A 14,867-nucleotide genomic window follows, 5' to 3' on the forward strand; every position below is an offset into this window, starting at 1 on the left:
TATAACTGGCCCTGTTTCTTTAGATTCAATTGCCTAAGCATTCAATTGCCTTAGCAGTGTAAACATAAGGCTTCAACAACTTGATGGAAATAGCCCTTGAAGATAACCAACAGTTTGTTCTAATTTTTTGGATACCAAGCAAACTTCTGAGTTATATCTTGGTCTCCAGAGTGGACCTGACTGACACAGGAATAAGGTGTGCCAATATCATGCTCTAGTCTTTGAAACAGGTATATCTTATGAGAAAAATTAATAAGGCAGATTTTTTATTTTAAGTTGTATCTCTTAGGAGTTATATAAAGCAAATTTTTCTTCTCCTAGATTATAATAATTTCTTGTTAAACAAGCTATTGAACCTATGAAACTTTCTCCCATGGAAAGTGATCCCGGACCTACAGTGGTAGTGCAGATGCAGGAATACCTACGAGAATCCTCTTGAGTAGCCACCTTTCAGATCTCATGTTGGTTGAATGACAAGATGTCAACAAAGACAGACAATACTCAGAATGTTATCATGAGAGTCACAGGGCCTAATAAATTGATCCTTTATCTTAGTCACTCTCTAAATCTCTTGGTTCAGGAATTCAAGGGTAGAAGATACTTATGTGTACTTCCAACACTGCAGGGCAGTGTTTCTGAAATGATTGTCCTTAAACTACTGTATCAATGATACCTGGGATGCTTTTGAAAATGTGGAGTCTTCCATCATACCAAAGACCTCTGCTGGTAGGTTGGAGGAATCTTTATTTTTAAAATACAGCCTTTCTTATGCAACCTAGAGAATAAGAACTGCTACATTAGGAAAAAAAAAACTGCCACATGTTATGCTAAAATCAGAGATGCTCAGATTTAAACTTGAATGCTAAAAAAACTCAGAAATGCTAATAATTGGCAAATTTTTTTAAATTTTCAAGAAAAAAAGAACTTGGTTGCAAACTTGTAGCATACCCTATATTATATCAATGATATCAGAAGATTTTGCTAAATAAAATAAGAAATATTGTGGGCCTGGGACATTTATATGATGATTCATTCACTGATTCACCTTTTCCATTGGTTTTATGTAAATGGTATGAAAGTTTCTTACAACAGTATTCCTGAAACACTAAACTTAGAGAATCCATTTCAAATCCATAGAGATACTATCCTTCTATCTAGAAATAATTAACAACAAAATGAAGAGCCATTTCAACCAAATAACCTAATATAATCCTAGAGGCTAAAATATAGGAATTTGTGTAACCAGATTAATGGACACATAAATATTTACTACTAGTTAATAAATATTTAATTAATGAATATTTACTACTAATTAATAAATATTTACTACTATTAACAAATATATATTAATATAAATATTTTACTACTGCATATTTATTTCATAAAACAGGTATTTATGCTCCAAACAATAAAAATAATGAAAAATAAAGAAACTCAAAGACAATATGGGGCATTAGGTTTGTTTCTTACAACTGTTACTACATGGTGGCTGTTGAGATGGAAACTGACACCAGATCAACAAGGGAAAAAAATAATGATTTTTTAATCAAATACTGTATTTTGGACATGGTTAATAATATAGCTAAAATTAAGTATAATATTTCAGCTATGGAGAATAATTATAGAAAATGTAGAACAACAGGGTTGAATTTTTACATTAGAAATATTTTGATGTTGAATTTCAAACACCATTGTTATATAGAAAAGTTACCAAATGGATTATTTTAGCCAGAATATTTTGAGATTCTTTTGAATGTAAAAGTTTGGTTTCCTTTGACCTTTGAGACTGTAACAATATCTTCAGATTTGTGATTTGTATAACCAGTATCCAGACTGCAGTCAGTGTTTTATTTTAAACCTTTTCTTCTTTAACTTTTTTTTTTTTAAATAAGATTCCTCAAACCTGCATAAGAGAGCAGTGCATGGATTGGTCTTAAGTTCAAAATTCATTAAGAGTCTATGATGAATATATTTGAAAATGCTATAACAAGTTGATTAATGTTGGAAATGAAGTATATGAATACTGTGAGATCTCAACATTAGTTTTTCCAGCTGGGCTCCTCCCAGTCAAGGGCTGAATCAATATTTCATTTAGTGAAAACTTCCTGGTGAATATTCTATCATTTAGGAAGCCCTATTAATCATCAATGAATGAAGCAAATTCCCAAAGGAGAGTTCAGGCTGAGTCTGTGGATTAAGTTTTAAAAAGAGATTTTTTAGGATATCAGCTTTGTCCGTGTTATCACTGGCTAGACATGAAAGAAAGAAGCCAATTGGGAAAATCTATAACTAATCCTTTTGTTGGTATCAAGGGGTTACATAAAGTTCATTGGAACATGCTGCTTAAAGTTTGAGTTGATCCTTTGATTAACAAATCCATATTTTATAGATTTCTAGATTTTAAACCCTTTAGATAAATGAATCTGTTCTTAAAATAATAAAAACTATATTGGGTCAACTCATCTAAGTGAAATTTGACAGGTATGATTTTTAAGTTGGGATTACTCTAATCCAGAAAAGTTCATTTAAACATACAAATTATAATAGCCAAATAATGGTTCATATCTATAATATAAATACTGCCTATTTGCTTTCATTATTGTTTCTCATTAAATATTTTCTTTTGTAAAGTACATATAGTTAGAGCATTAAACTATCAATATTTATTTTAATAAATTTATAATAGGTTTATATCAATTTATTATACCACAAGCAGCATAATTTATTCAATGAAATAAATGTTCATGTCCTGAGCAAATCAAATAGTGAAAAATAAATAAGTTCAAAGATTATTTGGGACATTAGGTTTGTTTCTAGTTGTTGCAACTGGTGATGCAGCAGTGTTTGGATGGAAAGTGACACCAACGGCATCAATAAGAGAATTCATATCCCATTTGCCCAACACCTAAGAGAAAACCATAGTCCCTAAATATTTTTATTTGTCGTCATAGACTTGGCCCACATAGTTACTAGTTAATATTAAGATATCTACCTAAATACAATTCATCAGATATTTTCAGTATAAATAATATCACCTGTCAAGCAGTGCCTTGTTTATATAATTACATTCTTGTTTCAGTATATGGAGTTTCATTCTAAGATTAGGCTTCTAGAAATGAGGACTCAAAACTTGGGGATTAGTAGTTCTTTAAATCCCAATGTAAGAGAAGCATAGCCTCAGAAATTGAGCTAGTACAGTTAAGTAGAGATCTTAACTGCTTCTATTCCATATGAAGGAGTCCTTCACCCAGCTGGTAAGAAGTCTAAAAATACATGTAGGTGGCTTTCTCACGCACACACACACACACACAAATTTTTAAATAGTTTCAATTTCTGATCCCCTAGGATTTAACATTAAAAGTTGATATTCCTTAGAGTAATTTGTCCTACAGATCAATTTATCAGAAAACTTGGGGAATCTGATAAATACCATGGTACTTTAGATATCCAAAAATTGTAGTTTTAGAACTTCTGATATTTATAATTACTATGAATTGGCAATAACACTAATAGTCAATTTTTAGGGAATAGCTTTTCTAATCACCAAAGTAAAACTAAATAAATTCAATAGAAGAATTAGGGTAGTGGAAACATGCATTTTTCCAAGCCTTTAAACATTATAATGTAAATAAATACTGTAGTAAAGTTCTTCAACAAATACTTTTGGGTATCTACTATATACCAGGCACTGTGCAACCAGAAGCAAAAAAGATACATATATTTCTTTCCATTAGGGATATATAATTTTAGATTACTAAGTGTCTTAGATTATATCCTTTTTAAAAGTTTAATAGATATGAATAAAACTTCTAGATTGAACAGATCTTAGTCAAATGTTAGGACACACACTTGAAATGGATAAACTAAGTATAGTTTACACAATTCAGCACTACAGACCAAGATGTTAAACTCTCTGTGTAAATACATATATACCCTTTAAAACATAACATATATTTCTCTTCACCATCCAGAGTCTGCTTCCAAGTTATGAATAGAAACTCTATCACCAATTATGCTTCCTTTTGTTCTCTTTAAAATTGTATTTCTGTTCCTGTATTCAACAAAAATTAAGAAATGTGGTCTGAAAATTTATATTCAAGGTGTCTCAAATGTGTTCAGATTGAAAATTGACCACATTTATCCAAGGAGAAAGTGGTGAAGACTAATCTACAATATAAGCAAAGAAAATTGACAACGTTTTCCCCAGGAAATAAAAGGAGAGACTTATCTCTGAGTAAATAGAATGCTAACTTGCTAAGGCAAAAGCAAACAAACAAACAAACAAAAGCAAGAGGGAAGCTATGAGCTTATTATAAATCAGATATGAGGCAAGAAAAGACATCTAGACTTTCAGAGGGAAGCTATGAGCTTATTATAAATCAGATATGAGGCAAGAAAAGACATCTAGACTTTCAGAAAGCCAGGGATTTTGTGTCCTAAAGATAGCCTGGGAGCTATTTAGTATATTAAAAGATAATATCTAGCAGAGAAAATGAGTGGGGAAGAGTATATTCTCCAGGAGTCCAACAGAGGTACTTTTAATTGCCTCCCTGAAATCACACTTCAACCAGTAAAACAATGGAAACTGCCCTAAAATAACTCCTGCCCTGAGGCAATGACCAATTTTCTGACTGAAATAAGAAGTGCCTTGGGACAAAGCCAGAAATACATTCCAAAATAAATATGTAATCTCCCATTTTTATAACTGCAGAATCCCCACTACCCAAAGAGATTATTTCAGAACATGTAATTTTTATTGCTTTCTCCTCTAGAAGTAAAACTCTTAAAAAGCAAAAGGAAACCATGGGAAAAAAATAGCATATGTTTAGCATGAATGGAAAAACATAAATATTTCAAATGAAAAAAAATTCTTATGCTATAAAAATAAATAGTATATAAATAGCCTATTCATATTTTTAACTTTAACATTAATAGAAAAGATTAATATTGATCAAAAACTGTAAATGGGAAGAGTAGAAATAATATCAAGGGAAGAGATTCTACAAAAATTTATGTTAAGAGAAAATAGATGCAAAGTTAAGAAGAGGTACACTAGCTATTACTGTCAGGAGACAATAGGCCACACAAGATTAAAGAGTCCTTTTTACATACTATCCAAGGATATAATAAAATGAACAATGTTATTTAATGTTTCCATCTCTGGCAAATTCTGTAATTTAGATTTTTCTGTAAATAACTTTTAGATATTTTGACATTAAAAATAACTGCATGAAGATATGTCATATCTATTGTATGCTAATTAAACTCTGCACCTCAATTTCTCTATTTTAACAAAACACAGGAATTGAAACAGTATATATATATATATATATATATATATATATATATATATATATATATATATACCTATACACACACATATGTACATGTGTATATGGTATTACATATACACCCAGCTCTATTCTAGAAGACTGTACAATAATTTGGAACCACTCTACTACTTAATTTTAGCCCTTTATAATGCCTAAACTAATAACTTTTTAACTTGGTCACTTATTCCCTATTCTCTATAATTTTGCTGCTGAAATATATCTTCCCAAAATATTAATATCATTTCTTTTTCCTACAACTATTCAAAATTTCTCTATAGCTCATTAAAAACAATAGCTAACATTTTTGAATGTGCCAGGTGAGAGGCACTGCTATAAAATACTTTTATGTGATAGCATATTTAGTCTTCACAGAGATGGTTGGTGTTCTCTGACACTCTTATTCTTGACATTTCCTCACCTCTCTTACAGTTAGTTTAGCCATATGACTAGTTACAGGCAATAGAATGTGAGTGAAGAAATCACTGCCACCTTTGAGGGCAGAGTGGTTGAACATGTCAGTTGTGCATTCCCTGTGGTCTCTTTCCCTCTCTTCCACCACAATCAACTAGCTAGCAAAAGCCAGGTGACACTGAAGTCATATAACCACATGACTGTCTAGAAAATGGAAACAGCCTGAGTTTTTGAGTACAACTTGATTATACAGGCTGAACTCATATCGGACATAATATAAAAAAGAAACAAACTCCTATGGTATGGAACCACATAGAGTTCTTTGTTATGCAGCATATCCTATATTACCCTGTGAGGTAGGTACTATTATTATATCCATTTAATAGATGAAAGAACTGAGACAGCAAGGTTAAGTAACTTGTACAAGGTCAAAGAGCTAGTAAGTGGTGAAAGATGTGCACCTAAGTAGTTTATTGCAAGGCCTATGCATACCATGTTTCCCCAAAAATAAGACAGGGTCTTATATTTATTTTTCCTCAAGAAGACACCCTAGGGTTTATTTTCAGGGGATGTGTTATTTTCCCTTCAAAGCCTCAGTTTGCAGCAGACACAGGATGGCCGAGACCTGACAGGGGGAACCGACCTTGTTGGTGGGGCTGCCTGCACCTTTCCGGTCACCTCTGGGATAGTAGCTGTCATGATGGGGCAGATGAGAAGGGCTGCTCGTCTTCTTTACCGATCTGCCACGAAATGCATGAGTTGTGCAGATATGCTGCATAGCCACGGCCATCAATAGGTCTTATTTTCGGGGTAGGGCTTATATTGCACAAATGCTTAGAAATCTGCTAGGGCTTATTTTATGGGTAGGTTTTCTTTTCGGGAAAATACGGTATATGCAGTATGCTATAGTCCTTTCCATGATCACAGGATAAAGAAGTTATTTATCCTAGTATGCAAGGTACTTTACAATTTGGCAGTAAGACATCATGTGAAACAGTAGAGCAGAGTGTTTAAATTCCAGGCTTTAGAACACAAATCATATCCCTGTCACTTATTCACACCATAACTGAACAAATCACAAGGTATCCAAGCTTTAGTAAATACCTCTTCAAAATTAGAATGACAATTAACAGACCCATCTCACTGGGTTGATGTGAAGCAAAGTAATATGTCTAGAGTATTTGGTCTACTCTCTAGCACACTGTAAGTGTAAGTACTTGATTTCTTAACTCTTTCTAATGGTATTTCACAACATACCCATTTTATATCTGAATAGACTGGTCTTCTAATAGGGCCTAACTACACCTTTCACATTCCCTCCTTTTCTTGAATATTTCCTCCAAGTACTTTTTGTATTCTTTTATTATTCTAAAACTTAACAAATTTTTGAGGTTTAACTAAAAGTTTGCCCTTTAGCCAAGGCATTTTCTCCTAAATTGAGGTGTTTTTTTTTTTTTTCTAAATTTCTAAAGCATATCTGTTACCTATGATAATAATTTGGCATTTATATTTTATTAGGTACTAAAATCTAAGAGTTAAGAGCACAGACTCTGGAGCCAGACTACATAGGTTTGATTTCCCGCCTCTTTCATGACTTGCTAACTATGTACATTTGGACAAGTTATTTAGCCTTTTTTGTGACTCAGTTTCCTCAACTACAACATGAAGATACTAGGTTACATAAATATTACACTAGGTATATTGTGATGATTAAATGAAAACAGTGTTGAGCACAAAGTAAATGCTATATTAGTGTTTGTGATCATCATCATTTTTCATGGTTACCATTTCTCTACATACATTTTATAGCCCTGACATCATTATAAAAATGTCTTAAAATTAGGGGTTACACTGAAATTTCCTTTACAAGGTTCAACATGTTAGAACACTAACTACATACAGTAGGAGTCCAGTAACTACTTGATGATTGAATAAAAACACATATATACTTTGGTTAATGTAGTAATGGAAAATAGATATTTTTGTGTGCTTACTGTATTCTAGGAATTTTGCTAAAAATTGTATTATACCTTTCAATTATCAAAGCCACCTCATGAGATTATTATCCTCATTTTACAGCTAAGAATTCAGAGACATAAGAAAGTTATGTTACTTCCCCAGGATCACACAGTATGAGGCAGGGGTAGGATGTCTTTGTTTAAAAATACTGTAGTTTCCAAACGCAGTATGTAACAGAGTCATCCAAAGAGCTTTTTAAAACACAGGATAACTTAGCACCATTCCCAAGTTTCTGATTCAGTAGGTCTGGATGGTGTCCAAGATATTGTATTTCCAACAGGTTTTTAGGTGGTGAGGAATGATGCTGGTCAAGGGATACACCTCTGAGAACCAGTGAACTAGTTTATAATCTTTCCTCTATGATACACAACTTAAAGTATACTGGGTAAAGATATTTCTAAACTGGAAGTTGACAAATTGTGTTCTAAATCAAATGGAAGCATGCAAAGTTTTCCTAGGAAACAATGCTTAATATTAGAAACTTACATGGAAACTGAGCTTTAAAGAAAAATGAAAGAAAAACAGACTTTCTGGGAAAAGATAACAACCCTTCTATGATACACAAGTTAACAATAAGTAGTAAACAACACAGGTGTTTGACTTCGTGTAAAAGTGCTGCTATCTTCTGAACCAAAGACAAATTAACAAACCTAGGAAACCAATTAATCTGAAAAGACAGTGTCAGAGGTTTGCAGTAGCTAGCTCAGACAAGAGAAAGAATAGACACTAACTACATCTCAGGCTCTCTTAGCTGTTTCTACAGGTGGATTAAGTCAGATATAGGAATTTTAAACATAACCCGACATTTAATTATTCTGTAAGATATCTTATGCTCCTCCAAAGTCACGAGATCCAGAGTCTGGATCTGGAAATGTCCACACATTGCTAGGAAACCAAATCAGGGCAGAGTCAACTGCTTCTGCCCTAGGATCAAATGTCACAACAAACACTTTTTTCAATTATTAATTCCTCTCTGTCTACATGTTGCTTATACATGTTGTGTTTTCACTGCAAGAACAAATTGACAGGACTCACCGACTTGATCCCAACTCTGAGGGTCCAGAAATATATTTTCCTAACTGGATTCTAGTAAATGTTTGCCTTTCCATACACTTAGCATGTTTGTGTTGCCAAACTCATTTTGCTAAATTATAGCCTTATCTATTCTTGGCTTGTTCTGCCTTGATGTATCCATGAAATGACATAATACATATGTCAAATTTATAATTTATCATGGTAACCATGTACAATTTCATGCTTCTGACCATAAAAAGAGAAGAGTGTAAGCCAGAATCATCATGTATACTAGAAAATACCAAAGTTGACATGTGAAGATTCTTTTAGTACTCTGGGATATAACTCATTTAAACTTGGGCCAATGAGCAATAATCTGAGGATGTGTAAGAAAAATCTATCTAATGCCAAGGAAAAGAACCAAAGGAAAGCTAAAGGCAGAACAATTACAGAAATTCACACAGGGAATTAGTTCCTACTAGCCAAATTTTAAAGGATACATATACTAGACATCCAACAGAATACCCAGAACATTGGCATGCTAGAAGTAGATCTAAATTAGCCCTTGCCCCAAAATTACTTTAGGCCTGACCTAAAGGAACTTAAAAACAAGCTTTGAAAGTATCTCACAAGTTTCAAGTAACTTAGCTGTTGTACACCAGGAACAAAATAGATAGATGCTTTTTAAAGCAATACAACAATATTAAGTATCAACAATATCAAATTTAAGATATCCAGAATACCACCAAAATTGACCAATTGTGCTAAGCAGAGAAATATGATCCAGAATCAGAGAAAATAAACAATAAAAATAGACCCCAAAATGATAGAGATGATGGAAATAACAGAAAATAATATTGAATTAAAACAGCTATTAATATTATAAATTTTTATGTTTAAGGTTCTAGAAAAGATGAGTATGATTAGGAGAGAAAGCATAAATGTTAAAGACATAATGGAAAAGACATAAATTAAATATCTATAAATAAAAAATTTATCTGTAATCCAAAATGAAAAAAAAAATACTCTGGATGGGATTGACAGCAGAGTAGATATTTAGAAAGAAAATATCAGAGAACTTCTTCAAGACATGACAATAAAAACTATTCGGAATGAAATACAGAAAGAAAAAAAGAAACATATGTAAAACAATAGAGCAACAGAAACTTGTGGGGTAAAGTGGTCTAATCTTGTTGTAATTGGAGTCATAATAGCACAGAATAGGTAGTAAACAAGCAGAAAACATATCTGAAAAAATAATGGCCAAAATTTTTCCAAATTTTGTGAAAACTATAAATCTACAGTTTCAAGAGGTTCAAAGAAACCTTAAGCTGAGTCAACCTAAATAAAACCACAGCAAAGTACATCATAATCAAATTGCTTAAAACGAATGATAAAGAGAAAAATCTTAAAATCATTCACAGACACAAGAAGAAAGACAAGAATGTCAACAGACTTCTCATCAGAAGTGATGAAAACCATAAGACAGTGAATAGATGATTTATAAAGTATTAGGAGAGAGAAGTAATTGCAAAGGGACACAATTTTTGATAAAATATTCAATATCTTGATTGTGGTGGGATTTACAAATTATTCATATTCATAAATAAAAATGATTAAATTTATCATATGTAAGTTATCACAAAATAGCTGATTAAAGAAGATGCTGGTCAATTTGGGGGAAATTGTGTTAGTATATTATGAGAGTTTTAAATGAGAGAATCTTTTTCCTAAGTAGAAAATTTATTAAAAATTATAGAATATTTTCTTGGTTTATATTTAGGTACTGCAGTATTCTAAAGAGAGGCATGAATTCACACATGCTTAACACAAACTGTTTAACAGATATCTACTTCCTCTTTTAAGAAAATAAAACAAAACCAAACTATTGCCAGAAAGGTAATAATTTAAGTAGCAAGCTATGTGATTTAGATGACTCGCAAAAAGTGATTCTCAACAAATGTATTTTCAATAAATGCAAAACCCAAGTTAATATCACACTAAACTTGTCATATAACCAATGGTTTGCATGACAATTATAATTTCAAATTTGTATTAGTTCAACATGTCCAAGAAAATTATTTTGGGCTGACGGTATTTTTAAAACTATTTTTATAAAACCTTTTTACTTCTGAATAAATTAAAAATTTTTATTAACTTTTCCAAAGTAATTATTATTCATAGAATAATTTTTATCAAATTGTGTTTTCTGCAACTATAATAAAAGATGTTCATGGAGTGCCACAATGCATCTTTACCTCCATTTTATTTCTTGAAGAAGTGGGTTTCCAGCGAGAGACAATTCACGGAGAGAATAGCATGCACTGAACCACACTTCGGCACTTGTAAGATCTACAGAAAATAAACAAAATCATTTTGAAATGTATCACAGATATAGAAAAATTATCATAAATGAATGGCAATTTTATTTATTGGTTAGTTGTTAAAGAAAAGCAGTATTTTTATTTTTCTATATAATATGTACTTTTAAAGGAAGATCATATTTAGTTTAAAACATGGATAACTGTCAGAATATGTTTCGACCATTGAGCAGCTGTGTGAACTAGTGCAAATCTGCTTTCCAACTCAGGTTCATACCTAACTCATAGGGTGAGGATTAAATGAGATAATGTGTATAAAGGGCTTAGAACAGTTTGTGCTAGACTAGAAGCAAAAGATATGAAGAAGTGAAATTTAAAGTAATAAGATAGGTTCTAAAATTGAATATATACCTGAATAGAATTACATGGATCTTTTGAACTTTCAAAAGTAAATATTAAAAATAATTGTTCTCAAGGAGACAGAGAGTAGAATGATAGTTACCAGATGCGAGGAAGGGATAGTGGGGACGGGGGATAAAGTGGGAATGGTTAATGGGTGCAAAAATATAGTTAGATAGTTAGAATGAACAATATTTGGTAGCACAACAAAGTGACTATAATCAATAGTAAGTTTGGGTATACTTTAAAATAACTAAAAGAGTAGAACTGGAATGTTCCTAACCCAAAGGAATCATAAATGCCTGAGGTGATGGGTATCCCAATTACCCTGATATGATTAATTCACATTGTATGTCTGCATCAAAACATCATATGTACCCTATAAAAGTATACAACTATTATGTACCCAAAATAAGTAAAAATGAAAAAAAAAAAAAACAGTTGCAGGTAGATGTAGCATATATTACAGAGAAATTTATATTCAATTTATATTGAATTATTTTCTCACAGAAAATAACCATAAAACTAGACTACAAAAGCACCTATAGGTAGTACTCTGAGAGAAAGGAAACACATAATGTGAACTTGCAATCAGTTTATGATCACAGTGATTTTCTGTCCAGAGGCATGTTGCCACTTCTGAACAGGAAAGTGGAACCCAAGCAAAGAGGTTGTTTTGCTGAGCTTGAGGAGGCAAAGATTAGAACTGAGGCTGGAATCTGCCTGGAAAAGCACTGAGAAGAAGCTGGGATATGTGTATGCTGGGTAAGAGGTGGGTAGAAGTCTATATGAGGATTTACTACAGGTCCTTAGAAAAGTGCTAGGTGTTAAGTTAGGTAGGACAAGACTCTGCAAATCCTAACAGGGATCACCTGCTCATCTAAATACATATATCATTCAGAAAATTCATATGTGAAATGATGGCTTGGACAAATGTTTACAAAACATATATCTGACAAAGAATTACCACTCAGAATATATGAAAATTTTCTATAAATCAATAAGATAAAGGAAAATAACTTTTTGGTTTTTTTTTTGTTTTTTGTTTTTTTTTTTTTTTGGAGACAGGGTCGTGCTCTGTTGCCCTGGCTAGAGTGCAGTGGCATCATCATAGCTCAATGCAACAATGCAACGTCAAACTCCTGGGCTTATGAGGTCCTCTTGTCTCAGCCTCCCTAGTGTCTGTTACTGCAGGTGTGAGCCACCACACTCAGCTAAGAAAATAGCTACATTTTTTAAATGGTGAAATACTTGAAAACACACAACAAAAGAAAACAGAAAAATCACCAATAAACACTCATAAAGAGGTTCAACATGTTTACATAAGGACAATGCAAAAAAAAAAATACCCCAGTGTACTAACAATGAATGAAATGCTAAATACTCTCTAGAATGTAGCAATTGGACCTCTTCTACACTCCTGGTGGGAGTGTAAAGTGCTACAACTACTTTGGAAAATAGTTTGTCAGTCTCTTTTGAAGTTAAACATATACCTACCCCATTGTGCAGCATTACACTCTTACACATTTGTCCAAGAGAACTGAAAACATAAGTCCACAAAAAAATTTGTACAAGAATTTCCATAAGAACTTCACATTCATAGTAGCCTTAAACTTACAATCAAAATACTTTTCAAAAGGGAAATTAATATATAAATTATGATATATTCATACAATGGTTTATACTTCAGCAAAAAAAAAGAACTGATATAAATAATATGCTGAAATGTCACATGGAATACTGAACAAAGAAAGCTGGAGGCAAAAAAAGAACATACTGCTTGATCTCTTTAACATAAAGACAAAATTAATCAATGGTGACAAATTCAGACTATAGTTGTCTCTAGAAGTAGACTTACTGGGAATGGGAACTGGGAAATTTTAAGGGGAGGGGAGAAATAATCAATTTAATTCATGATTCTTTAATAAATTTTTTTCTTGAAACAGGAACTTGCTATGTTGCCCAGGCTGGCCTTGAATTCCTGGGCTCAAGTGATCCTCCTGTCTCAGCCTCCAAAATAGCTGGGATTACAAGGATGTGCCACTGCACTTTTTTCTAATAAACTTTTAATGGGTGACTACTCTATACCTGTTAAACAAGTTTGTTTACTCATCTTCATTAGTCTATTTATTTCATATATAAAAGGTATATGAATTTTAAATAAAAATATAATTGTGACTTTGCCTATGCTGATTATAAATATATGGAGGTAATATGATTTTAAAAGTGGAAAGAAAATTATAATTGAATTATTTCAGCATGCTTTATTATGCAGATTTACTATTTTACATACCTTTAACAGAGGTATTCAGAACAACTCTTTATCATATTTGGAACAGAAACTCAAAAGCCTGATATTTTAAAAAATTTTATATTATTCTAAACTTACCAGAAAGACAATTGTTGCCAACATCTAGTTTTTCCAGAGAAACAAAATGAAAAAGTGGTACAAGTTTTGTCAAACTGAAAACAAAAACAGAATTCATAAAACTTCCAAAATATCCTAAATATTATTACTATAACTATCTAACAATGCATTTATATAATACATTTATATAACTGTATAAAATTACATATATAATTAAAATTGTACAATTATAACTTCTACTAACAAACAGTGCTTATTAAAAATGGAGTAGTTATAAGATTCTGAGTATTTATAATGGAAAATTTCTAGTCATTTTTTTTTCTGTTTTTATCTTAGCTACCATCCATGGAAATGCATCTAGTCATTTTTAAAAAGAAATTATCATGAATTGCCCATTTCAATCACAAATATCATGGACTTTGGTGTGTATTTACTATTAATATAAAATATACCTTTTTTGTTCTTATTATTATTTTTGCCTTTGTTGAAACCCAAATTTATAGATAATTTATATTATCTATTTTTTTAATCCCTGGCAGAAAGACATAACCTAAACCGCTAAGCTACAAACATAAAAATTCACTCATTTTCACTTTTCAGTGAGATAACTGATGAGTCACTAGTTTTGTTCTTTAATTTAAAAAATCTTTGTTTACTAAATTGAAAGTATTATAAGTACTATAAGTATCCAAAAATTACACTGGGCTTAATTTTAAATTGGAAATATGCTCAAGATATTTAAAAATGAGTCCAAGAAACATAATAATGTACAGTGTTTTAATCTATACAATGGACTTAAATTTAATAAAATATACTGATATTTAAAATTAATATTCCTTTAATTATATAGATTAAAAATATAATAGCAATAAACTTGCCTCCTACTTTTTAAATAAAAAGTTTTTATTATTTTCTACATTATAATTGTCATTAATAACCCATATTCAAGCAAAAAACATAAGTGATAATCAAAATTTACATATCATTGGAAACAAAAGCTAA

At 31.6% G+C, this 14,867-nt stretch overlaps 1 protein-coding gene across 2 annotated transcripts in view; it reads right to left on the reverse strand.

Moving 5' to 3' along the window:
• LRRIQ1 (leucine rich repeats and IQ motif containing 1) overlaps positions 1–14,867 on the reverse strand; it is a 189,339-nt gene that overhangs the window by 119,245 nt on the left and 55,227 nt on the right. For both annotated transcript variants that reach the window (XM_012740832.3, XM_012740836.3), the window contains exons 14-15: positions 13,887–13,960; positions 11,036–11,129 (exon numbers count right to left, since the gene is read on the reverse strand). In XM_012740832.3, the coding sequence (XP_012596286.2) occupies positions 11,036–11,129; positions 13,887–13,960 (168 nt within the window). The remainder of the gene's footprint in view (positions 1–11,035; positions 11,130–13,886; positions 13,961–14,867) is intronic.

Source organism: Microcebus murinus, chromosome 10 (assembly GCF_040939455.1).
Source record: "Microcebus murinus isolate Inina chromosome 10, M.murinus_Inina_mat1.0, whole genome shotgun sequence".
Classification (NCBI taxonomy): Eukaryota; Metazoa; Chordata; class Mammalia; order Primates; family Cheirogaleidae; genus Microcebus; species Microcebus murinus.